Source organism: Hermetia illucens, chromosome 5 (genome assembly GCF_905115235.1).
Source record: "Hermetia illucens chromosome 5, iHerIll2.2.curated.20191125, whole genome shotgun sequence".
NCBI classification, from domain to species: Eukaryota; Metazoa; Arthropoda; class Insecta; order Diptera; family Stratiomyidae; genus Hermetia; species Hermetia illucens.
In genome coordinates this window covers 11198298-11223382 of record NC_051853.1, presented here as the reverse complement: position 1 = coordinate 11223382, position 25085 = coordinate 11198298, and the positions used below count along the sequence as shown (strand labels likewise).

The 25085-nt window shown below is 45.3% G+C and overlaps 1 protein-coding gene across 2 annotated transcripts; it reads right to left on the bottom strand.

Moving 5' to 3' along the window:
* Window positions 1-67: 67 nt before the first annotated feature.
* On the bottom strand, window positions 68-23958 carry LOC119657577 (sentrin-specific protease-like). Of its 2 annotated transcripts, XM_038064543.1 has the most exons (8): window positions 23436-23958; window positions 23268-23356; window positions 23140-23208; window positions 9765-10663; window positions 9645-9703; window positions 9441-9584; window positions 1163-1355; window positions 68-1089 (listed from the first exon to the last, which is right to left on the bottom strand). In XM_038064543.1, exons 1-8 carry the CDS (start codon window positions 23528-23530, stop codon window positions 472-474), a joined length of 2166 nt encoding a protein of 721 aa, XP_037920471.1. In that variant the 5' UTR covers window positions 23531-23958; the 3' UTR covers window positions 68-471. The 2 variants fall into 2 exon arrangements, with proteins under 2 accessions (XP_037920471.1, XP_037920473.1); XM_038064545.1 differs by lacking the exons at window positions 23140-23208; window positions 23268-23356; window positions 23436-23958 and adding an exon at window positions 22736-22880.
* Window positions 23959-25085: the final 1127 nt, after the last annotated feature.

The window sequence follows — 25085 nt, the reverse complement described above, 5'->3', positions numbered from 1 at the left end:
GTTCCTAGAGTCTCTTCGGTGAATACGCGCTGAAATAAAGTTTCAAATAATTTGCAAACAACCTTGATTTTCCTAGGAATTATTTTATTTAATCGAAACTAATCACAAATAAAAAAGAACTTATGACTACATGAAGATTTTTTTTAAATATAGAAACAAAGAACATTTCTCATCTATATTGTTTTGTGTTGAAAATAATAGTTACACAGACGCAACACTTCGCCATCTCATTAAATTGAGACGATTTTACTTCGAACAACCTCAAACCTAAAAGCGCACACGCTCGCATCAATCAATGACCAAGTCGCCAAAAGTCATTGGGAAAACCGAGTTCACATTGGGCAGCCACTAAAAAAGATACTTGTCCTCACTTTTTATTTAAATACAATAAATATTTCACGTTCCTTTCATTTTTTCAGTTCTCAATAGTTATAATTTTGTGTAAACTCTAAACGATTCAAACAGGACCTTTTACAGAAGCAACTTTCCTTGGACTATTTCTAAGATCATTTTACGCCTGAAGTAGGGCATATTCTCCTGTGAAAATGTAATCTGACGATTTCGGGTGATATATTCTGCGAACATGCAACTGAAAACACCGCAGTCGCTTCCATTCATCTGGCGTGGAGCATCTGCGACGCTTTCTTTGTGGAATTTGGATGTGTCGAAAGGTTCTTTTCGCTTGTCAAGCGATTCTTCTCTTAAGTAGTCCTCGAGTGCGTTTAGCAAGCGTGGATTGGGCGTTCCCATGGAGTCGTAATATTTGATCGTTTTTTGCTTTAGATGGATAATGGCCATACACCAATGTACCTGGCCCACGTGGACAGGAACTGGTATAACGTCGTACGAGAAAATGTCAACCTTCCTCGTCCACCTGCGTACCGCTCCGTGACCGGATTGAAGGAGACGCGGTACGAAGAAAGTATTCATAGCGTAGACTTTAGGAAGACCTTCCGAACTACGTTGCTCGCTACGCTCCATCAGAAGGTTCATGTAAAAGTTAATCACTTCGTCGTTAAGCCATGTATCACCGACCAATGTGTAGATGTCGCGTCTGGTTATGTTCATGTTGAACTTCGATATTAAAACCTGATGGAAATATGAAGACAGTGTTAAATTGTCCGTACTAGAGCTAATCTTATCTGGACGTTCGAAAACTCACCTCATCCTGCGATCCACGATACAGCGCCCTTTTCACAATGGAATGCTGCTCTTCTGTGAACTCTGGGAATTCTTCTTCCTCCTCCTCTTCGGACTCATCCAAAATTATTGTCTCTTGATGGACCATACAATTACGTAATTTGTCAACCAATAACTTCTCCTGCTGTTCAGTATCCTTGGAAAATTTGCGAGCACTGCTCGAGAAATAAGGACTTTACATAAATAGCACAAAGACAGTTCATAATATATTCGTGTGAGGTTATCAGAAGGATACGTTAGTCGGGAGTGCGTATGCGATTAGTTCTAAGGAAGATTTCCAGCTTACCATATTTCTAACGTCAAGAGTAGATCCACAGTAAGTTGATTCCACTAGTTGTCCTACTTCAGATCTTGGAATGTGATGGAGTCATACTTACGGATTACCTCTTCCAAATAAAGTAATTTCATCGTCAAACTGTTCAGAAAGGAAACCACGCTTTACCTACCACGTACACAGGGCCACCTAGATTTGGTAGTTATCCAAGAAAATTACTTTTTGCTTCCATCAACGGTGAAAACTCTCCGACAAGGGTATCGAGAATGAGACCGGAATGCTAACTTCATGTACATTCGACAGTAAGTTGGCCAAGACGGAGAGACTCTGGTGAATACTCCTCTCCCCTTGCGGCACTGACGGAACAAAACATTTCGGATTAACGCTTACTGCATCTGCACGCCGCGCCCTCATATTTAAAAAACCGATATCAAACAGAATATTGACTACGAGTTGTCGATTACGCCCCAAAAGGACATCACAAGACCTGGATGACTATGGAAACGTAGAGGCCAATGGAGATGAGAGCTCTACGGATGCCTGCGAGCGGAGTGGGGGGTGACGAGTTAGAGCTTCGATACAGTGCAATATGAGAACCGCAGCGTAGCGTACATCGTGACAAAAGGAACTCGATTACTGGATAGTGAGGGACGTTAACGGTCGACTCCACGATAACGAGGAGCTGAAGAGGCGGAAGGAACACTTCACTGCGATTCTTAACTGTATCACATCCGATGAAGTATCGCCTCAGACGGGATTCATCCCCCGTTTCGATTCCTCTCTGATAGTCCGTGGATTCCACGTTATAGCATTCAAGGACTAATTCTTCACGGACATTCTCGGTTCGTACGCCGCCAAGATTAGGGATGGAGGGCATAAAGCTCAAGGTCATGCTCTACGACACCGGGGACCAGCCGCTCGCATCTGGTTGACGAAGATCCGCATGGACAAGCACAAGCTCATTCAATCCCTGCGCCTTCAGGATTCCCATGGACGGCTGGGTAGTTATCAACGAGGAGAAACCCCAGACAGACAGCTAACCTTTTTCTGCTCCGTATAAATGGACCCTGGAGGCACTGAAAAAGACAGACTACAAAGTGTAGTTCGGAGTCAGGAACGCAAAGGTAGAAGTGTTCCACTCCTCGAAACCGATCGATTTGGATCCAGTCGACACCGTCAATCAGTTGGAGGAGATGACTGACGAACCCTCTAAGCAAGTAAATCATACTGAGGGTAACGTAGATAAATCTGGAAGCACATGGCTAATCTGCTTGCTTTCCTCATAGAGAAAGACATCTGCGTCGCACTAGTATAGGAGTCCTGGGTTGGAAGCGACCGAACTATCGAAGCAAATATTATAATTCATTCCACAACACAAGAGACACTGATCGGGACAGCTCTAGAGTATGTACCCTGGCGAGAAGGAGTCTGCACGGTTTTCTGTGTCCAGGCCTGAGTTCCAACGGCCTAGTCGTGTTCAAACTGGAGCAGACAGGAGCGGAGAACGTGTATATTTCCTCGGCTTTCAAAGCTCACGACCGATCAGCTCCGTCAGAAGTACTGAACATTTGACATCCAACCAGTAGAGTGCATACTTTGGGGCAGCTCGGCTGGTGAGGCAGCGCAGAAACAAATTGAGCGGTCTGGACGTCACCCTACTCTGGGTCCCCGGTCATAGGAACATATTGGGTTGGGGAAAAACTAATGTCGTATTTGTGATCGAATTTTAACGCTTTATTTAAAATTATCCGATTTAAGTCAAATATGCGCCGTTTTGTTCGCAAACTTGTTGCCATTTAGAAGACAACTCCATTATCCCCCTCTTATACAACTCCCCCTCCTTATTTGTAAAAAACTCAGACAGCCAGTTTTCGCAAGCCTCTGAGGCCAACTTAGTACCACCAAGAGCGTTTTGCATAGACCGGAAGGGATGGTAATCACTTGATGCCAGGTCCGGACTATACGGTGGGTGCGATAGGACATCCCATCCGAGCTCCCATAGCTTCTGGCTGGTCATCAAAGATGTGTGAGGCCGAGTGTTGTCATGGTGGAACAGAAGACCAATCCTGGCCGCTTCTGGTCAACCGCCTGCTTCAAACGGTCAAGTTGCTCACAGTAGAGGACCGAATTAAGGGTCTGGCAATAGTTGAGCAGCTCATAGGGGATGACTCCCTTCCAATCCCACCAAACACACAGCAGAACCTTCCTGGCCGTCAATCCGGGCTTGGCGATGGTTTGGGCCGGCTTGCCGCGCTTCGATCACGATCTATTTCGCTTGAGATTTTCGTACGTGATCCACTTTTCATCACCAGTCACCATGCGCTTCAAAAATGGCTCGAATTCGTTCCGTTTCAGCAGTGCATCGCAGGCGTTGATTCGGTCCAAGAGATTTTTTTCAGTCAACTCGTGTGGCACCCAAACATCCAGCTTTTTTTGGAATCCAATCTTCTGCAAATGGTTCCAAACGGTTTTATGGTCCTTACTCAGTTCCTGGCCAATCGAGCGAATGCTCACATGCCGGTCTACTTGGATCAATTCGACGATTTTATCGGTTTCTACCACAGTTGGCCTACCAGTACGGGGTGTATCTTCGACATCCACTACACCAGAACGAAATCGATCGAACCAATGCTCTGCTGTCCGAATCGTTACAGTATCGGACCCATTAACTTCACAAATTTGCTTGGCCGCCTTCGTTGCATTTTTACCTCTCAGATAGTAAAAATATGACGAATTTCTTGCTTGATGGACTCCATCTTGAGACTGAAACGTACGATCATAAAACTGTCAAAAAGACACCTGTAGCCCAGATTGTCTTCTTCAAATCGCCGTATAGTATGACCCGATGCGATAAGTAAAACACAAAATATGTTGAAGTGTCGCTATTTATTCACAAAATACGACATTACTTTTCCCCCAACCTAATATTATTAATTTATTCCACAGCACAAGAGACGCTGATCGAGACAGACCTAGAGCATGTATCTTCGCAAGGAAGAGTCTGCACGCTTTTCTGTGTCCGGACCTAGCGTTCCGCTGGCGACTGTCAAGATTGGAGTCTACTCGCACTTCTTAGCAGCCACGGACCTCAGATGGCGAAGGCTCACCACCTGCGCCGAGTCAAAGAGGAATTTTCCCGTGCCTAAGCAAAACCAGGTCGCTAGAGCGCTTGTGCCAGGCGCGTGCGAATGCATATAAGATTATGACGGCCTGCATGTGGCACTGGACGATAGGGGGCCCTACAATTCACATTACCGAAGCTGCGGAAAAGAGGGAAAAACCCTCAAGCACATCTTTTGCGATTGTCCAGCTGTAGCTACAGCCAGCCCAGGGACACTAGCTGAACCATTCTTTGAGGACCTCAGAGAGATCTGCAGTTGCAGGAAGGGAGAGCTGCTCTCCTTCGTGAATGCTAACGATTGGTTCTGAAGATATGAGCCGACTGGACTCTACCTCCTTGCTCTTATAACAGCAGTCATTGTCTCAGGGAGTTTGTGGCATCAAAAGGGCACTTCACATCGCTAACTGAGCTCCTCGGGGCAGCCACTGGTACTTACCTATCTGCGTACCTTCGCTAGTCGTGAGGGTACCGACTCCCAAGTTGAGGATCATTTCGGCCATCAATCCACTCAAATGGGGTCAAGCGTTCAAATCAGGAGCCGTTCCCTTAGTTGCGGCAGGGGTGCTCGATAGGCTTTACATCCACTGGTATGAATAGTCTGCACTTAATATAAACCAGTACCGTGGTGTTGGTGGCGGGGCTCTGTTGTGGCCAAATCAATCCGCGTCTTAAAAAGACCATAGAAATAAGTGTTAACGATGGTTACCCACTATAACCACCAGCACGTATTTTGCCCCAAGACGGTTATCCTAAGAGGACTCAGTGCAAAATAGTAGAGGAGGGCGTGTTAGGGGAAAGAGTTGAAATGCATTTCTATGGACCAGATACGATAGCACCTAGGTGCGAATGACGCGGTATACTCTACCATGGTATGAATAGCAACCATATAGCGATGAGGGAAGCAGAAACGATTTCGTTGCCGTGTACAGCATCATGAAAGTGGTCAAACGCCTTTTAGTGGTCCTATGGAGGTCTTCAATGGAAGACTTCTTATCCACGATGACGACCAGCTGAATAGATGGAAAGCGCTTTACCAAAACTCTCACTCATATTACATCCGATGAAGTTTTACCTTTGGTCTGCTCCCACCACGAACTTATCTTCACCATCAACGCGCCGAAGCGGAGAAAATCCGCTGGTCTTGACGATCTCCTCAGGGAACTGTTGTTCGCAACCCAAGACTGTGAGAGTTATTACATTCACTCAGGTAAGTCCTGGTAAACTGAGATCTCAAATGGATGAATGATGAAAGGAGATCATCATTATGATTCAGAACAGCAGCTGTTTGAATGCGATAACTGCAGGGATATTTGCGTGTTCCATGCTGTCTCCAAAAATATATTAAAATAATCTTGGAGCATATCCAGGAATACCTCGAATGTTTAGTCGACAGAAAGCAGGCTGACTTCCATTCTGAATCCTCCTGTATCGAACATATTAAAACCCCTCGGATTGTGGTAGAACGAGTAACTTGCGTGATAAACGCACACAATTCTGAACGTCCTGGAAAAAGTCGCTCATGACTTTGAAAAACAATTTTTTACACCCTCAGCAAGTCCAGTTTTTTTGTGTCAAAGTGCAGAAGTCGTACGTTTTGTATCATTTTCGGCGAACTTACGATGGTACCAGGATACTCCATACTTGTCGAGAGTCCTGGACCACCTACTAGCCGATCGTCCTTTTCAGAAGAGACAGATCTAGACCGTGATCTAGCCTTACTTCTTGAGCACAAAGCATCTATCTCTGCCAATTTAGAAACAATGGCTATTTACGCTGCCACCGCCTGCTGCAACTGGGTCACCTGATTTGACGTGTGGTAAGTTATCTGCGGTTGCAGTCAACGTGTTCAAAGACCCTCAATCCGCAATGCCAAGATGGCCTATGTGTTCGCCGTAAATTTTTTGCAATCGCTAAGACTATTAGCTCAGTGCCGACTTTATCAACACTCAAATGCTTCATTTCGCGTACCAGTTGCCTTGGTACACGATCACCAAGTGTTAGATCTGCCAGTAAGTGATGAAGCTTGGGCGTCTCACTCATCTGACAGTCGCTTAATGAGCTCCTCATTCAAGACCATTGTGGAACGGCGGAGTTAAGATCACGGCTACACATGCCCTTTATTGATTTCAAAAGAACTTTCTGCAGCGTGTGTAGAATGTATATCTGCAATGCTCTCCGCAGGAGCATTTGGGAGAAACTTATCATAGTGGTATGACGGTACAGAATATCGCGACGAAGAATCTCTGAGGAATTTTAAATACAAAGTGGAGCCCGCCAGAGTTCTATTTTGTCACTGAAACTTTTTCTCCTCGTTATGGGTGACGCTCTTCACGCTGCCTTAGCTAGAGGACGTGGAGGGTTGAAAAAAAGATATCATCTTTTCTCAAAGACGACTACGCTCAAGACATCTGCTCGCTGTCTGACCGACTGATGGACGTTGACCAGATGGCTCTAGATTTGGAAAAAGCAAACAGAACCAAACTGATGATAAACACAACAAACCTAATGTTCTCAATTTGACTGGCCATCGCACTCTTCATATTTGCATTAATGGGCAGAACCTCGAAAGCATCGAACAGTTTATATATCTGAGGAGCGTTATTTCTGCCGAAAGTAGCAATTGGAATTGACGTTGTTCGACACATTAACAGCGCTAGAGTCACCTCCGCTGTTTTGACTCAAATCTGGTAATGGAGATGCGTCAACACCAACCTTAAGGTAGCGTCGTTGTACTCTCTGTGCTGCTATACGGAGAGTTACCGCCACTGTTGCTCAAAGACCCCAAGCCTTCTTTAACAATGCAGATGCCAGTAGATGTATTGATCAGAAGGCTAAAGTGGCAGTGGATAGATCAATAGATCACACATCGAGAAACGGCCGAAACCCCGAGAATTCCATTGCGAGTTATGCTATACAATCTATCGCAGGATGGGCAACGCGTAGATCCCCCAGAGTCAAATGAGGTAGAACAATTGAAGCTCCTCGGAACAGCGACGGCGTGTAGGTGAGTGCCTGGAGTGAACATCGTTTAACACTCCTACTGACTCAATTCAAGTTCTGTTTTTTTTTTGTGCGTCGTTGCCCCATCTGTCACTGACGTTCCCTCCAAATTTCGGCGTGATATCAATAGTGCTTACAGCTGCGCACCATCCGCTTTGTCCTGTGTCGATCTGTATGCACCATATTTCCTTTTTCTCCTACTTAACTTCTCTCAACACTTCCTTACACCCCTTTCAATTACCTACTTCCCAACTTAACATTCACTTATCTAATACTAATTCAAAAATGATCAGTTTTTTTGCTTTTTTTAACTTCTCCATCCTAAAATCCACTTAAATATTCTCCCTTCAAAAATGATCATTAACTTTGTTTTGTTGTTTTTTCCACATAGACCTCATGTTGCAAATTATTAAATACATTTCCAACGCTTGTTTCTGGCTAAGGCGAAATGTTGTGCATGAAAAATGCTGGGATACAGTGGGACTGCAATTGGGTAGATGTGGACTCGATGGACGGCTGAGCCGATGCTTTGTTGGATTAATGAGAGTTGAGTGTATAGTGCCGACCTTTTCCTTAAATTTTCTAAAGGAAATCTAGTACCAGCGATAGTGTGATTTCAGGAAATCTACACGAATCGAAATTTTCACGAATAAATCCAGGTTGGCTCTGGCTAAAGAAAAGAAAAATGGAGGAGTTTATTCGGGGGTGCGGTTGAAGAGGCACCTCCGTTGTTCTGTGAGTCACTCATTAGAATAAAAGGAATAAAACGGAAGTAGTTACCACGATAATTTTACATTTGTGGTGTCTTCGCGATTTCGAAGGAAGTCGAAAAGGAATCGTTTTTGGGTGATATCGACCAAATTTCCACTAGGACTTCGCAACGATCGGAAGCAGTTAAGCAGTCGTAAAGCCTTCAGGCAGTAGATCGGATGACGTGTTTGGAGCAGGGAGTGCGGAGGCTTCCCAGGCAGTCGACGGCTGCACGACATCATGATTTTTTGGTAACATCCAATATGCCTAAGCAAATCATTCATGCCGTTGATTGCAGGCAAGCCCCTGTCAATCTTTTGAGCATACGATAACGATACGTGACCTACCTATTGGTGGCAAAGTCGATGAAACGCTATCTTTAACCTATGCATTAATTCTAGGATTATGTAGAGCAAGCAAAACACACAAAAGATCGAAAAAGGCAACCAGAAAAAGATTTTTCGGGAGCGCTCCGATTCCTCTGGTCGGCGGTCGGCACAAGAAGAAGGACGTGTAACGTGTCGGCCTCATACCAAGCCACCAGATGTGTCAGCGGAGGCATTCTTACTGCCGGCAATGCAGTCGGTGGTTCTCGTCTCCGCTGTGACGCAACAATCTGACGAGCACGTTGCAGTTTCTGGTATACGCTTCAGCTACCTACCTGCTCATTGACATGGTAGGCTCTATCACCAAATCTGAATATTAGTATGCCCTTACAGTGGTTGATCGATACACAAGATGGCCAGAAGTCAAAAAATTAAAGATACAACCTCCGAGACGATAGCGAAAGTGTTTTACTCTACTCACAACTGCAGACTCTAGTCCACAACAATGGTTTCATCAGATCCGCATTATTATTTCGAGGCTTGTCGCGTGGTAGCTTTCACAGAACAGATTACCAGATTACCATTTTACTCAGAACGGACAGAGTGAATAGAACGAATCACGTCTGATTATGGCAAATGTCGTAGTCTCCTGATTTATGAGCACATTTGCATCAATATAGACGCCATAGAAAAGGATAAAATATTCAATCGCATACGCCCGAAATTATGAGATGGAGATAAATTTGATACTGTTGCCGATCCTACTTACTTTTCCTCAGCCTCAATAATATGTTGCTTGTTTAACCTCGACCTCTCTTTGTATACACTCGAGAATTTCTCCAACCAATCCGGCTGCAACGCGGGAGTACTTTCCAATCTATCCTTCAAAGAGTTCACCGGTTCAACAGCAGGCCTGCGAGTGTTTTACGTTAAATTACTTAAATGCTAAAGGATCGTGTGACGAAGTACTTACAAACCAACTTTCCTTTCATTTTTTGTGCTACTTTGGATTTTTTGACAAGCAGAAATCATCTAAGCGGAAACATAAAAAGTTAATATCAAATGAATTTTCAAACCTGAATTTCTGCGTTACCTGTATATCGTCATTTGACAAATCAATAATATCCTTCTGTTGAGTTTCATCGTTCTCATCGTCGAGCAACTCTACAGTGACAACTGTCCGTTGATTGGCTGATTTCGCATTGCGGGCATCGGCAAGTTGGCCCAATTGCTGGCGATCACGTTCGCTATCATTGGACTTATACAATGCAGGAGCGATTCTCTTCAGCAACTCCATGTAGGTATTACGATCCCGGATACCGAAAGCTTTCTCAGCGGAAGAATTTCTTACCTTTCGCTGAGTTTGCGACGGATGCGATTGTTGTTGGGATATCGATGATACCCTGGAATAGGAATCAGCGACGATACCGTTCGTTATCTTTGTTTCATTTGGATAGTCAATTCCATTCACGTATGTTCGTGAAGATCCAAAATCTGCAGCTCTATCGATCGTAATACTAGGAGCGGCCAAACGGCCGGTTCGGGTATCAATTAACGGTGGAATACACTTTGTTGATTCGCGAGAAGGCCTGGCAGAGAGACGTTTATGCCACGTATCACCAGACGAATCAGATTTCGTGAGAGAAACATCACGACTGTTATTAAATGCTCGGACTAAAGGCGGTATGTCAGATATATTTCCATTTAAAACGGGTTTTGATGTCCTGCTATTGTTTTTGCTGGTGTTCAGTGTTCTTGGTCTGGTATTGCGAACGATGACGGGTATATGATCCGGAAAAATTGCATTTAATTGATGTTTTTTGAAATTCTCCAGCCCTGTCGTGCTAGGCGTGCTGTTGACCACAGTTCGGTGCCGTGGATTTTTGAAAATTACATCATCGTCATCGTCTGAGTATTCTATTTCAGCGTAGCTATTCAAATTGGGATTTGAAATGTTAGACTTTGAATTCGAGTTGTTGAGTCGAGAGTGTTCTGAAAAAAGACAACAATTTGCAAATCTGGTAATGACGAAGGGGTAAATTTTTGTAAAGTAAAGAGGAATTGTGGAAGCGGATTGATGAACGGAACTGGATGTTGCCCGACGCATTAACAGTGCTACATTCACTTTCGCTGCCCTGTCTAAAATCTGAAAATACAGTTATCTCAACACCAAGATTAAGTTGGGACTGTTCTGTGCTAGTGTTCTTTCTGTGTTGCTATATGGGAGTGAACTCCACTGTTACCCAAAAGCTCCAAGCTTTCGCCAATACCTGTATGCGTTGTATCATCGGAGTACGCTGGCCCGACTCCACTATCTCAAACGAAGAACTTGGTCGGCGCACAGGCTTGGCACTCCTACGCGTTGTGATTGGAAGACGGAAATGGCAGTGGGTATGTCACACATTAAGGAAGGGCAACAATTGCATTTCTGACTACGACATGCCGTGGAATCCATTCTCCCAGGATTGCCGACGAGTCGGTCACCGCCACTTGGCGCAGAACAGTGAAGGAGTGCGAACGTCTCCCGAAAAGGTGTGGGGAGCTTAATAGCATTTCAGATAACCACGAACGGTGGCACACATTCACACGCGTTGTTGCGCTATGGTAAACATATAAGTGAAATCAAATATAATGACAATGCTCATGTGTTTCTTCGATTGTAGGGGTGTTGTGCACGCTGAGTTCGTTCCCTCGGATCAAACTGTCAACCAGAAGTTATACATGGAAGTTTTGAAAAGATTGAGGGAGAGAAAAGGGCAAATTCTAACTTTTTTGTATTAAAAGCCACAACCATCCACCCCCAGCTGAAAAAAGGAGATATCATCGGGGAACCAGACGCACGGCTCCTTCAACTCAACTGCCGCAAGTCATAACAAATCCTGCAAGAAGCACTTTTGGTTGAGCTAAGGAAACCCTCGTGACTATGCCCCCGACGTTGGGGTTATAATGGTGTGGGCTTCGCTCGAGGACTTCGAAGAGCCCCTCGTAATGGGAGAGAGAGGCTTCCATCCTAATTAGGACATGCGTACATGATTCGAGATCCCTGAGCACGTCAGCCACGGTTTTTCGCATGATGGCGACTTCAGTTTCGGTATTGTGTCCTTAAGCATAGGCAACAAACCGGTAGTGTTGAGTCCCGACCTGATGTCGGGAACTAGGTCGCTGGGGAGTCTCATATTATCTTCGCGTACCAGCTCTGCGGAACTCGCAGCAAATTCTTCTCGATTGGCTAAGTAGAACGAGTGGCAGGAGTTCCGACTAAGAAGGGTCGTCCTGGACTATTATAACGACCTTCAGCGTTCCTTTCGAGCAACCCAATTGGACTGGACAGCGAGTGGTAAAAAGTAGTAAAGTTTGCCCAACTCTGAGAAACGGGAGGAGGATTCAATCAAACTTCATTGCCTGGTCGATGGTTATAATTGCCGGCACACCAAAACGTGAAATCCATTCTCGACGAAGGGGCTCAGCACAAGGTTGTGCAATAATGTCTTTCAGAGGTATCGCCCCAGACCACCGCGTGAACCTATCAATGATGTCGAGGTAGATTGTGTGAAACCGATTGGTGAACCTCCTACCTTTTTCCTCACATCCGTGTAGTTTTGCACTTCTGGCATGCGATGCACTGTCTGCCCCAAGAATTAATGTTCTTGTTCATGGGCGGCCAGAAATACTTTGCGTGACTAACCGATTCGTTGTCGGAATGGCTGGGTGCGCTAGATCGTGAACGGTGTGAAATACTTCCTTTTGAAAATCGGCCGGAAAGTATGGCCTTGGCCCCTTGTCTGAGGTCTCGCAGTATAGACTGGTTGTTGGATCGAAGATAGGAAACTCCCTAAATCTGTATTTGGAGTTAGTCCACAATCTCTAAAAAACTGCGTCGTCTTTCTGCGCTTCAGCGATTGCCGGAAAATCGACGGTGGCGGGATCTTGACCTCTGCAACACGTCAAAACGTCAACTACGTTATCTTTTCCAGACATGTATTGAATATCGGAAGGGAACTGGCTGATAAAGCTCAGATGCCGAAGTTGGCGAGGGGACGCTTTGTCGGGCAAAAGTGAGTGGCTTGTGATTCGTGAATACTGTGCATGGCCTACCTTCTAGGGAATATCGAAAGTATTTGATTGGGAGGCACGCGGCGATTAACTCACGATCGTAAATTCTGTAGCTCCATTGAGCGGACGCCAGTTATTGGAAGAAGAAGCTCAACGGCTGTCAGATTGGGTTCACTTTTCTGCGAAGAAAAGCGCCTACGGCAATGTCTGAGGCAATGACAAATGAGGCTATGGGAGTGCATCTTGCTGAGGGAATGCCAGAAATGTAGGATCTACTAGCTATTGCTTGATGATCTCAAACGCCTGGACAGCCTCTGGAAACCACACAATCAGGCGGGAATCATTGGTCTTCGGCCCAGACAAGGTGTTAAAGAGCGATTGGTGATGAGTGGCCTTTGGCGAGAAACGATGATAGAAGTTTAACATACCCAAGAACCTTCTCAGATGATTAAGTTTTTGGAAGCGGGAAGCTCGAAATCGATTGCACCTTGACTGGGTCGGGTTGGAATGCCTTTAGTGGTAATCAGGTGGACGAGGAATCTCATCTGCGTTTGCAAGAATTTACATTTCTCACCGTTAAATATCCCAATCCCAAGAAAACGTTCAAAAATGCCCTCGAGATGCTCTAAATGCTCGAACTCAGAGCAAGACGCGACAAGTTCATCCAAATAAACGAAACAGAAGTGGAAGTTTCGCAGCACAGGGTGTATGAATCTCTGAAAGGTTGGTGCCGCGTTGCACAGTCCAAAAGTAATCCTAGCGAACTCGAAGAGTCTGAAATGTCTTCGAGAGCTACAGGGATTTGATGACTAAGTCCAAGGACGAGGAAATATGACAGTTTGCGATAGATTGTGCAAAATCGTGAATGAGTCGGATTAGGTATCGCTCTGGAATCGTTTTAGCATTTAGACGTCTGCAGCCGCCACAAGATCTCCATTCGCTATTGGATCTAAAGACCATGTGAAGTGGCAAAGACCAACCATTGTCTGAAGGTCTGCAAATATCCTAAGAAGTTCTTTGAACTCTTTCCACGCAACTATGAGGTTTTGCGGTGGTAATGGACGCACCTTAGAGAAAAATGGTGAGCCCGTAGTGTTGATGTAGTGCTGAATATCATGCTTAACGGGCTCAGAGAGATTATGCTTGGTAGTAATAATAATAATAATCGTTGGCGCAACAATCCATATTGGATCAGGGCCTTGAAGTGTGTTAGAGCACTTCATTTAAGACCGTAACGGTACACCACAGTACACTGTGGGAGGCAATGTGGTCAGCATTGCGCTCGCCCGAGATTATTACCCTGATTTGACTCAGGTACTCATTCACAGCTGAGTCGACTGGTGTCCGACATCCAATCACGATAACAAATTCCTCTGCCCCCAGCGAGATTTGAACCGCGACCTTCCGCTACGACAGCCCAGCGCTCTAACCACTTGAGCCATCCGGACACAGTAGTAATGTTGCGGTATTTTTGAAGAAATGCGCGGATACGTGTGCCAAAACTCCCAAAACATCAGCTATTAGAAACTGAATCGTGATATAAGTGAAGTATTGAAAGAAGACTTTTGTTTGGAAATTGAAAGATTCCTAAGTCCGCCGGATCAGTTGGAAAGCAACATACTTCCATGATTGTGGTCCACGTGGTGGTTGTGGTTCTCAGAATCTGATAAATAAATTAAATTTCCTCCGAACAGAGTGAAAGATGTTTCCACTTGATCAAAACTCTTTGGCTAATTTACTAAAGGAGTGAAAAATTCACCAGTTCAATGAATTTCTCAAAACCGTAAGCCGTCCTCATTCCCTTTTAATTTTTAAATTTGGGTGTGTAGCCCAAAAAAAGGAGTCCTGGACCATAAAGACTGGGTAAATTGCTCTCCATTTGGTCCGGTCCGCCATGAAGTGGATGCGGATTTAGGACTTCTCAATTCTTAAAGAAAAATGTTTGAGCTCCGGTCAAACTTTGGTCTGAAATGCGGGCGGATTTACGTTTGGCACCCAGATTGTGTTTGGCTAATTATAAAAAGGAGGGTATAACACCTGCGAACCAGGGCAGAGGTGAGACAGCCTGATGAGCTGTCTCTGCCCTGGACGAAACCGCAAGTCATATATTTAAAGAAATCCTTCCTGAAGGATTACAGAAAATGACAATAAATTACATAAGTTCAAACAGAAGTTGATTCTGTTGAAGACTATGCTTACCCTGGGTTTGATCCCTTGAAGACTTCCTCTTCCCCAACTCCTCTTTAATCCGGAAAACTTACACTACTTCAGAGGCCTGAGGATGCCAAAGCTATATCGAACATCTGACGCAGGAGAAGCATCGATTGAGAATGCGATCAATCCGTAATCGATGATCCATCTCAATCGTGGTATTCCGGTACGGTCCGTTATTTTTTTTGCTTTTCATCTCCAAGTTTAGCTCCCGTGTTGACCTTTCGCTAGGTTCGCACGATGTTTGTTAGTTTTTCAAGTTCTAATGCGGAACTATGCATCGGCCAAGAACACGTGAAGTTTTGTTAACTGACACTGAAGTGTTCCAAATGACCAGCTACCTCCCGTGAGAAGTTTCCGGAGCTTTAGGCTAGCTTAGAAGTAGGCGTGCCGACGGAATAGGTGGAACTTCAGTATTTCCCGATGGACCTTCACAATCAATTGCGCCAACTATTTTTAGGTTTTGGAATAGCTCCCCTCCTGGTCGTCTTCAGCCACAGGATAGTCCATCGGAAATCATATTATCAAATATCATTGCATCTCCGTGCTCATGTCGCGGTAGTACGTCCAACCACGTGTGGCAACGAAATATTTTGGGCTTCAAAGATCAAACAATCGTACAAATCTGCACCTCGGAAATTGTTTGACATGGATCGTGATACTTCGAAGGGATGCCAAATCCAGAATCCTGACACTGATATTTGGGATAGAGTAAGGCAGGAAACCCTCAAAATTCAATGGGATTTTAAGAAAAGCTGCTCTGTCAGACTTATAGTTTAAAAAATGTATTTCCATCGATGCTTAGTGATGTCTTATGATGTGATATCACATCACCATGGACACTACAAAACATTACCTATCACTTCGCTATTGTAGTAGTGATACGATGATGTTGTGGCGTGGCAGGATTCGCAGCATTCAAAATTTATTTAACCTCTTTCGTTACAATTAATGGAGTTTTATAATAGTTTGTGCATAGAGAGTATCGACATGTATAAATAATTCTGATCAAGTATTTACGGTTGTTTTCGTATTCATTATTTTGGGCAATTTCAAAGCCAGCAATCTGCGCTCAATACAAAGTTAGCTAAAGTCAATACAAAGTTAGCTAAAGTGGTGACCCTGACGTGATCCGCAGCGCCAGACGTCAGCACCGCAGCCCCAGACACCATCCAATTCCGACAGCGGCAGGGGTCGTCTTTTAGTAACCGGCACAACGGCCCGGCCGAAAAACAGCAGCAGCACGAACAGCACTCAACCAAACGCTGTAGCCGCGACATCTATTTGTTCGCATTCGCCGCGGCACACCCATACATTCCGGCCACCTTTCATAAGGAAGTGTTCCACGCAGTTCACGACTTAGCGCATCCAGGCATCAGGACAACAAATCGGTTAGTCACCGATAAATACTTCTGGCCTTCCATGAGTAAGGATGTCAATTCCTGGGCCAGAGAGTACATCGCATGACAGAAGTGTAAAGTCTTCAGGCATGTAAGGAAAGAAGTGGGCTCATTCCCCCGCACTACCAAGCGTTTCCACACGATACACCTCGACATAGTAGGGCCTTTGCGAGATTCGCACGGTTATAGGTGTTGTCCCACAATCATCGACAGGTTTACGCGGTGGTCTGAGGCAATACCTCTGAAAGACATTACGGCGTAATCATGTGCCGAAGCCCTCTGTCGAGAGTAGATACCTCGCTTTGGCGTCCCTGCAGTGGTCATCACTGACCAGGGAATGCAATTGGAGTCCACCCTTTTCTCGGAGTTAGGCAAACTCCTAGGGTTTAAACGCCAGCGGACTACTGTATACCACCCGCAATCCAATGGGATGCTAGAACGTTAGCACCGGACGCTGAAAGCCGCCATTATGGCACGCGACGATCCGTCCTGGACCCAAGTCTTGCCTCTCGTCCTACTCGGCCTACGTACAACCCGCCGAGAGGAATTTGCTGCCAGCCCCGCGGAGCTGGTATACGGGGAGAACCCGAAACTTCCAAGTGGTCCGGTCTTCGACAAGAGATCGGGTCTCACAGAATCGGGGTTGGTGCGTCTGCTGAGAGACAATCTCCGACGCATCAAGGGCACTCGTCCCACCCAACACTCGTCCGTACCTGTCCATGCGCCCAAGGAACTGGACACGTGTATGCACATCCTGGTCAGGACGGATGCCGTTCGGAAGCCGCTGCAGCCTCCTTACGAAGGCCCGTACCGCGTACAAATAATATACTGAAGAATACATTCCCATATCTTTATCAGAAAGATGTGTAATTTAACTCCAAAAACCCACAGAAAATTTTAGGATGAAAAAGACTACCAGCTCCAATGCCGTAACCCAAGACTGCCTGGTGAAGAAATCGGGAAACTTCAACCACCAAATACTCTTCAAATCTAAAGAGGACTACCCCGCAACAAAGAACCTTCTCGTGGAGAACAATGCGAAGTTCTTCATATACACCGTCCCTTCGGAAAAAAACGCCACTTATTATTCGTGGTCTGGATCACACCTACTCCACACAGCAGATAAACGAAGATCTGAATTCCCAAGCTATCTCTAGTGTGCTGTCCGTCAAACCCTTCGTCAAATCAAAGGCGAAACAAGAGGACCGTAGACTAAGCCTGTGGCTAGTTACCTTTGATGCCTCCTTCGAGATGGACGATCTCACCCCAGTGAAAGCGATAAACCGTATTTTAATCCGCTTTGAACAGAATATAATAAATAATAATAATAAACAGATGAAAAAACTGCCATCGAGCTGCCCATGCGGCAACGAACGGCCACCTCCAATGTGATTGCGTCCAATGTGACGGCACACACGGGGCAAGTAAGTGTTCCAAAACGCCGAGGGAAGTCCTGGGTGCGTAAACTGTGGAGTACGTTTAAGAACGTTCCAGCGTCACCGATAAATAAAATAATCAAAAACTTAAAATCTCAACCCCATTTTCAGAGTGGTTGAAGAGCTTATGGAGGCGGAAGAGAGGAGGTCCGCCTCCTTTCGATATCGATGAAAACTCGTGGCAATCACTCCCCTTAAAAGTGATGGTCCCTCAAAGTGGATTCTTTTCATACGTCACGGCAAAATTTGAATTCTCAACTCTACTCCGTGAGGGACACGAAAGAAAGACTCCCTCTTTAACCCCGTTAAAGAATTGCGCAGTAATGCACCACTTAAAAAGTTACACTGTGGCTATTGTCATAACACATCGTTCAATAAGTCCCGGGACTAACTATGAAAACAACATTTTATCGGCAAAATTCTTTATTATTCATCAACATAATCTCCTTCAAGGGTTATACAATCATTCCAACGCTTCTCTAACTTGCAATGCCATGTTTGTAGAACGATTTGTCTTTTGACTCAAAATGAGCCTCAATAGCAGCGATCACCTCCTCATTTGAGCCAAATCTTTTTCCCTGGAGCATCTTTTTGAGATCCCCAAAGAGCCAGCAGTCGCTGGGGGGCAGATCCGGCGAGTACGGAGGATGAGGAAGCAGTTGGAAGCCTAATTCGTTGAATTTGGTCATCGTTTTGATTGACTTGTGGCACGGTGCGTTGTCTTGATGAAAGATGACTTTCTTCTTCTTCATGTGTGGGCGTTTTTTCGCTATTTCGGCCTTCAAACGATCCAATAACACCATGTAGTGGTCGCTATTGATGGTTTTTCCTTTTTCGAGGTAGTCAATGAAAATTATACCATTCGCATCGCAGAATACGGACGCCATCACTTTGCCGGCCGACTGTTGTGTTTTTGGACGCTTCGAGCGGCTTTTACCGGTCGTACGCCATTCAACTGACTGCCGACTTGACTCCGGAGTGAAATGGTGAATCCATGTTTCGTCCACTGTCACATATCGACGCAAAAAATCCTGTTTATTGCGAGTAAACAGTGCCAAACAGCTCTCCAAATCATTGATACATTGTTGCTTTTGTTCCACACACCACCCGAACGTTCCGCATCATTTGTATCAGCACGACCGCGTTTCACGTCGAAAACCACCGACAAATGGTTGTTTTCGACGGAGTAGAGTCCGGATAACGTTTTTCAAGCCATTGCTGAGCTTGAACAGTGTTTTTTCCCCAATAGAAAACAATGTTTTATCAACACACGAAACTCGTTTTGGTCCATTTTTTCACGATTGCAAAGGTAGCGTCAGTTTAACCACTATAGCTTTCTTGGTTATGTTTCGAATTACATCAAATTTTGACACATCTGAAGGTTGGTACTTCTGAACCTTGGTATATAAATGGCATTATTAGCGCCATTTCTACGCTAGTCCCGGGACTTGTTGAACGATGTGTTACTATAATGGAAGGGCTTAATTTTAAGCCTCATTTCCGCAGGGGGGAAAGAGAGGAGATATGTACATATGAGGTCTGTTTTCGACACCTCAGTCGACGCGGCAGGCCGGGCCCCGGTCCTGTCGAGAAATGGGCAAGGGTTCTTGACGTATGGACGGCGTCAAGACGTAAGCAAGTTAGTCCAAACAAAACAAATAGGTGTCTGCACGTTAAATGTTGACACCCTAACTGAAAAGACCGAGCAACTCGGAATCGGATGGTCTGGTGCCAAAAGCTTCGACATTGAACGCGGTGGTATTGGCATTGCCATCTCAGAGGGTTTCCGTGATGCCATTAAAGAAGTCGAACGAATTGATGATCGGCTGATGAAGCTCACCATTATATCAGCTGGTCGCACTATTCACTTCTTCACCGCGTACGCACCACAGACAGGTAGATCTGATGCCGAGAAAGATGGCCCCTGGCAACTTTTCGATGAAAAGACTTGTCACGTGCCTGCTGACGATTACATAATCATTGCCGGCGATCTTAATGGTCATGTGGGTGAAAAGGCAGACGGTAATAGGTGCCATGGGGGAAAGGGATTCGGAACGCGTAATGAAGGTGGCGAGCGTATAATCGATTTTGCGGACACCCACGACCTTGTACTTATGAATACATGGTTCATCAAACGATTGTCTCATCTTTCCACTTTTTATAGTGGGAACAGTAAAACGCAAATCGACTATATTTTTATAGTTTTACCACTGTCGCTGATTGCAAAGTCGTTCCCTATGAGACCATCGCAACTCAACATCGGCCGTTGATTGCCGTCCTGCGATTTAAGCCACCGATAAAACAGCGTGAGGAACGCACTGGCCCGCCGCGCATTAAATGGTGGCGATTTGGTGAAAAGAAAGAAGAAACGGTCTCACTCATACGATTGCCAACCATTACGAATGTGGAAGAATCATGGAACCAAATGAAAGACACGATCCACAAAGCGGCCTCTGCAACCCTCGGGGTCACCAAGCCGGGTAAGCGGTACATCAACCGAGATACTTGGCTTTCGAATGATGATGTTGAAATGAAGGTCCGTCAAAAGAAACGCCTCTACCATAAATTTCTCGACGATAAAACGCCTGCTAATTAGCAAATTTATAAGAATACCAACCGGGAAGCAAAGAAGGCGGTCGCTGTCACCCGAGCGAACCATTTCAAAAATCTTTACGATAAACTGGACACTCGGGATGGCCAGAGAGATCTGTAGCGACTTGCTAAAAGCCGTAATGAACGCACACAGGATATCGAACACTGCTGTTGTGTTAATGACAAGAACGGTACTTTGCTTACCAACCGTCGAGCCGCGACGGATAGATGGCGAGAATACTTCGAGCAGATTTCAACTGAAGAATTTGCTCATCCTCCACTTCCACAATCATTGCCGACATTTGGAGCAGTTCCACCAGTCAGCGCAACTGAAGTCGAGGAGGCAATAAAACGAATGAAACCGGGGAAAGCAACAGAACCTGACGACATCGCATCTGAGCTCTGGAAAGCGAAGAGCTGGGACCCAACACTGTGGCTCAGTGAATTCTTTAACCGGGTTATTCAGGAAGGAAGAACACCATCTGACTGGCAAGAAAGTACCACTGTTCCAATATGGAAAAAGAAAGGTAGCCCAGCAGAATGTTCAAATTACCGTCCGATCCGGTTACTTTCCCATACCATGAAGATTTTTGAACGCATACTTGACAACCGTATTCGCGAAATCGTTGAAATAACCGTGAATCAAGCCGGATTTGTCAAGAACTGCGGAACTACTGACGCAATACACGCTGCGCGGTTACTCATGGAGAAACACCGTGAGAAGCATCGCCCTCTTTACATTGCCTTTCTGGATCTAGAGAAAGCATTGGACCGTGTACCACACGAACTGATCTGGTATGCTTTACGACAACACTTCGTGCCAGAAGAGCTCGTGCGCTGGGTTCAATTGCTCTATTACGATCTGAAAAGTAAAGTTCGAAGTATGGCGGGTGTATCAAAACCGCTTCTTGTCTCTGTTGGTGTTCATCAAGGAAGTGCCCTCTCACCACTCCTTTTTGTTCTTGTTATGGACATCGTCACACGGGATATCCAACGTTCAGCGCCCTACACACTGCTTTATGCAGATGATGTTTTCCTAGCATCTGATAGCAAAAATGACCTCGAGCAACTTGTTCAAAAATGGAGTGATCGCCTCATGCAACACGGTCTCAGATTGAATTTAAACAAAACTGAGTTTTTGACGACCGATACCCATGAAACAGGCACAATCACTGTCAGCGGCAGTGATCTGCCCAGAAGTGAGCGCTTTAAATACCTCGGGTCAAAGCTATCAGCCAATGGAGAGCTGCGTTATGAAATTGCTTCACGCATTAACGCAACCTGGATGAAGTGGCATTCCACAACTGGTGTTCTTTGTGATCGACGTATCAACGGACGTTTCAAATCTAAAATTTACCATAATGTCGTCCGTCCTGTCGCCCTCTATGGTTCTGAGTGCAGGCGAACTATAAAAGACAATGAACGGCGTCCTGCGGTAATGGAAACGAAAATGTTGCGTTGGACTAGTAGCGTGACACGTTTTGATCACATTCGAAATGAGGATATCCGTGATCGTTATGGGGTGGTCGCACCGATCGTGGAAAAGTTTCGAGAGAGGCGTCTTCAATGGTATGGTCACGCAATTCGTGAGAACGAGAATTCACTTGGCAAGATTGGCCTGAACATCGAAGTCGATGGTAAACGACCAAAAGGCAGACTTAAGCAACGGTGGCTTGATACGCTGGATGGGGATTTAAAAGCCTCGAGATTGCACCCAGATCAGGCATTTGAAAGGGCCAAATGGCGAAACCGATCACAACGTGCCGACCCCGCTTGTGAACGGGACAAAGGCTAAAGAGAGGGAAGAATTATACACAGTCGAGTACGACTCCACCAAACACTAACCCGAAGACATCGGTTTCTTTCACGGGGCTTGACGTCCTCATCTGGACAAACCAAACCATGACCCAACAATGTCCTTTACGGAAAGAAAAAAGTATCAACTGAAAACCTGGGAACACCACTTGAAGGTTAGCTTAGTCCTTTCAAAAGAGACTCTCGGACTAGCGCTAAAAAAAAGATATTGGAGGCCACGTTTAACGATCTTTTCTTGAAAATATAACGGGATGTCATGTATCTTCATCAACACTGTTTCGAATTCAATCCTTTTTATGTCATTTCGGAGGACATGCACCTTTTCGAGAAGCTCACGTAATGGTACAAATTACCTCATATCCTAATTTGGACTCACATAAACAAATCACCGGCGCTCACACCTCCCGCGCCGACTAATTTTCACGTAAACGGAAATTTTACTCTGAGATCACTGTGCGATGGCATCACTTTGCGTCTATTACGGGACATTTGCCGAAACCCCGGCCAAAACAAGGAATGGCACCATAAAATGCGTATTACGATAAACTCAGACTCACCTTTGTCACCCATTTTACCCGAACAAGGCGCACGCTTGCACAGAACAAGGATAAATCGAAGGGAAAAGAAACAAAAAGCAAAAATTTTCCACAAACCCAAGTGACGTTTTGACGTCTTCCATTCCCGACCGTCCGACAACTGTCAAAACTGTAAACTTGCGAATGCGCTAGCCGGCGACAGTCAAACTCACTCCTGGGGCGAGTACGCCGGCAAATTGGATTTTTAGGGCTTCCACGTGAGTCGCGAGCGAGTAAACCTCACCCAGGACTCTGGTCCGCAAATGAGGACAAGCGGCCATTTGGTGCCACGCTATCCGCCCTGATTGGGAAGAGAACCTGGCATTCCACTCGCTTCCTGGGGAAAACTATTTTCTAATTGAAAAACGCTTCGTAAGCACACTTACGCGATGACTTCCTGTCGGTCATATTCGCACTCAAGTCGACGCTGGCTGGATGTGTGAAAATCGAATCCTCTGAAACGACAAACATGAAATTAGGCTCGGCCGCAAGTGGGCACGGAGGACTCGCTCACCTTCAAGAGGTTTGGCGATCACCTGTGGAAATACATTGCTGACCCGGCGGTATTTGGTCATAGGCGGATGGCTGGATTCATCTGTTGCCCTGGACGCGTCGGAAATCGGAAAGGAAACAAAATTCCAGATCAATCGGCAGCACACTCACGGAAACGGCAGCCACTTACCTCCTCTTCAGTGAATTATCCTTCGATAGGGTGGTGAAGCCGCGCAGGATGTCTTTGATGCGGCCGAAGATATCGAAGGGTCCGCCGCCTGACATTGCGTCCGCTGGGACGAGCGGCGTTTTGGCGGCACTGGCGGTGTAGGGCTGACGTGAACGCGTTCTGGGTTAATGGACGCTGATATTCAACTCACTCGAAAGGCATGGTTCCCACTAGTCCTTGAAATTATGGGGTCCCTAACGCGATTGTACACAATACACTCGATCACTCACTAAATGCGTTTGGAATTCTCAACATGCCAAAGTATGATACGATTCTATGAAAATGCCCGGAGACACTCGCTCACTTGGGATTTTGGGTTTTTTTGTGTTGGCTGCCCTGCGCGGGATAGAAGACGAATTGATGACTATACGGATGGGTAAAATGAAGCTCACGAAAAAGTAATTCTAATTATGAAAAAGTTTAACATGTATTATATCGAAAGAAAAGGAATTTAGGAATCTACGCTTTTATGCCAAATAACGTCTAAATTAATAACTGATATGTGACAACCACTAGAATAATTTGTCATATTGCTATACGATTTTGCAAAGCTGTCTGCTTTCAAATTATAGTTTCGCTTTTTTATTTGTAAAACCGAACCGAAAAATAATGCCTTTCTTGCATGACTGAAATTAATTAAGAAAATTGCATGTTGTAGACGCAAATGTCATTTACATGCAGTGAGCAAAAGTGAAATCCGGACACCTTCGAAGGAAATCGTTAAGTGCTCAGAAAAAAACCGCTTCGTGTTTTTATTGGTGTTCATCAAGGAAGCGCCCTTCCACCACTCCTCATTGTTCTTCCTACGGACACCGTCACACGATATACCCAACGTCCAGCGCCCTACACACTGCTTTATGCAGACGATGTTTTCCTAGCATCTAATAGCAAAATTGATCTCGAACAACTTGTCCAAAATGGAATGATCGCCTCATGCAACACGGTCTCAGATTGAATCTGAATAAAACTGAATTTTTGACCATCGATCCCCATGAAACAAACAGGCATAATCACTGTCAGCGGCAGGGACTTGTCCAGAACTGAGCGATTTAAATACCTCGGGTCAACGCTATCAGCCAACGGAGAACTGCGTTATGAAATTGCTTCACGTATTAACGCAACCTGGATGAAATGGTGTTCCACAACTGGTGTTCTTTATGATCGACGTATCAACGAACGTCTCAAATCTAGAATTTACCGCAATGTCGTCCGTTCTGTTGTTCTCTATGGTTCTCAGTGTTGGCCATCTATAAAAGATGCCCTTGAGCATACCTCTGTTCACAGCTCTGATTAAGTTGATCGGACTCTGGATTCCTTGTATGGATATTATCCAATGCGTAAGATAACTCTTCAATCCAATACTGGTTAAGGTCTCCTTGCCCGACGCTCGGACTGGTGAAGAAGACTACTGCGTTAACTACATCCAAGGATTCCAAGATGAATTCAAACTTGCTTCAGGTAAGTCTGTTTACAAACGTAAACAAACAAACTCGGGCATCTCGGACAACGAGGCCCCAGCGAACAAAAATCGATTCCATCTCCTCTCTGACAACGAGCATCGCCCCGAAGCGACGCACGCACGTCCCGGAACCTCGAAAATCCGCTGACTCG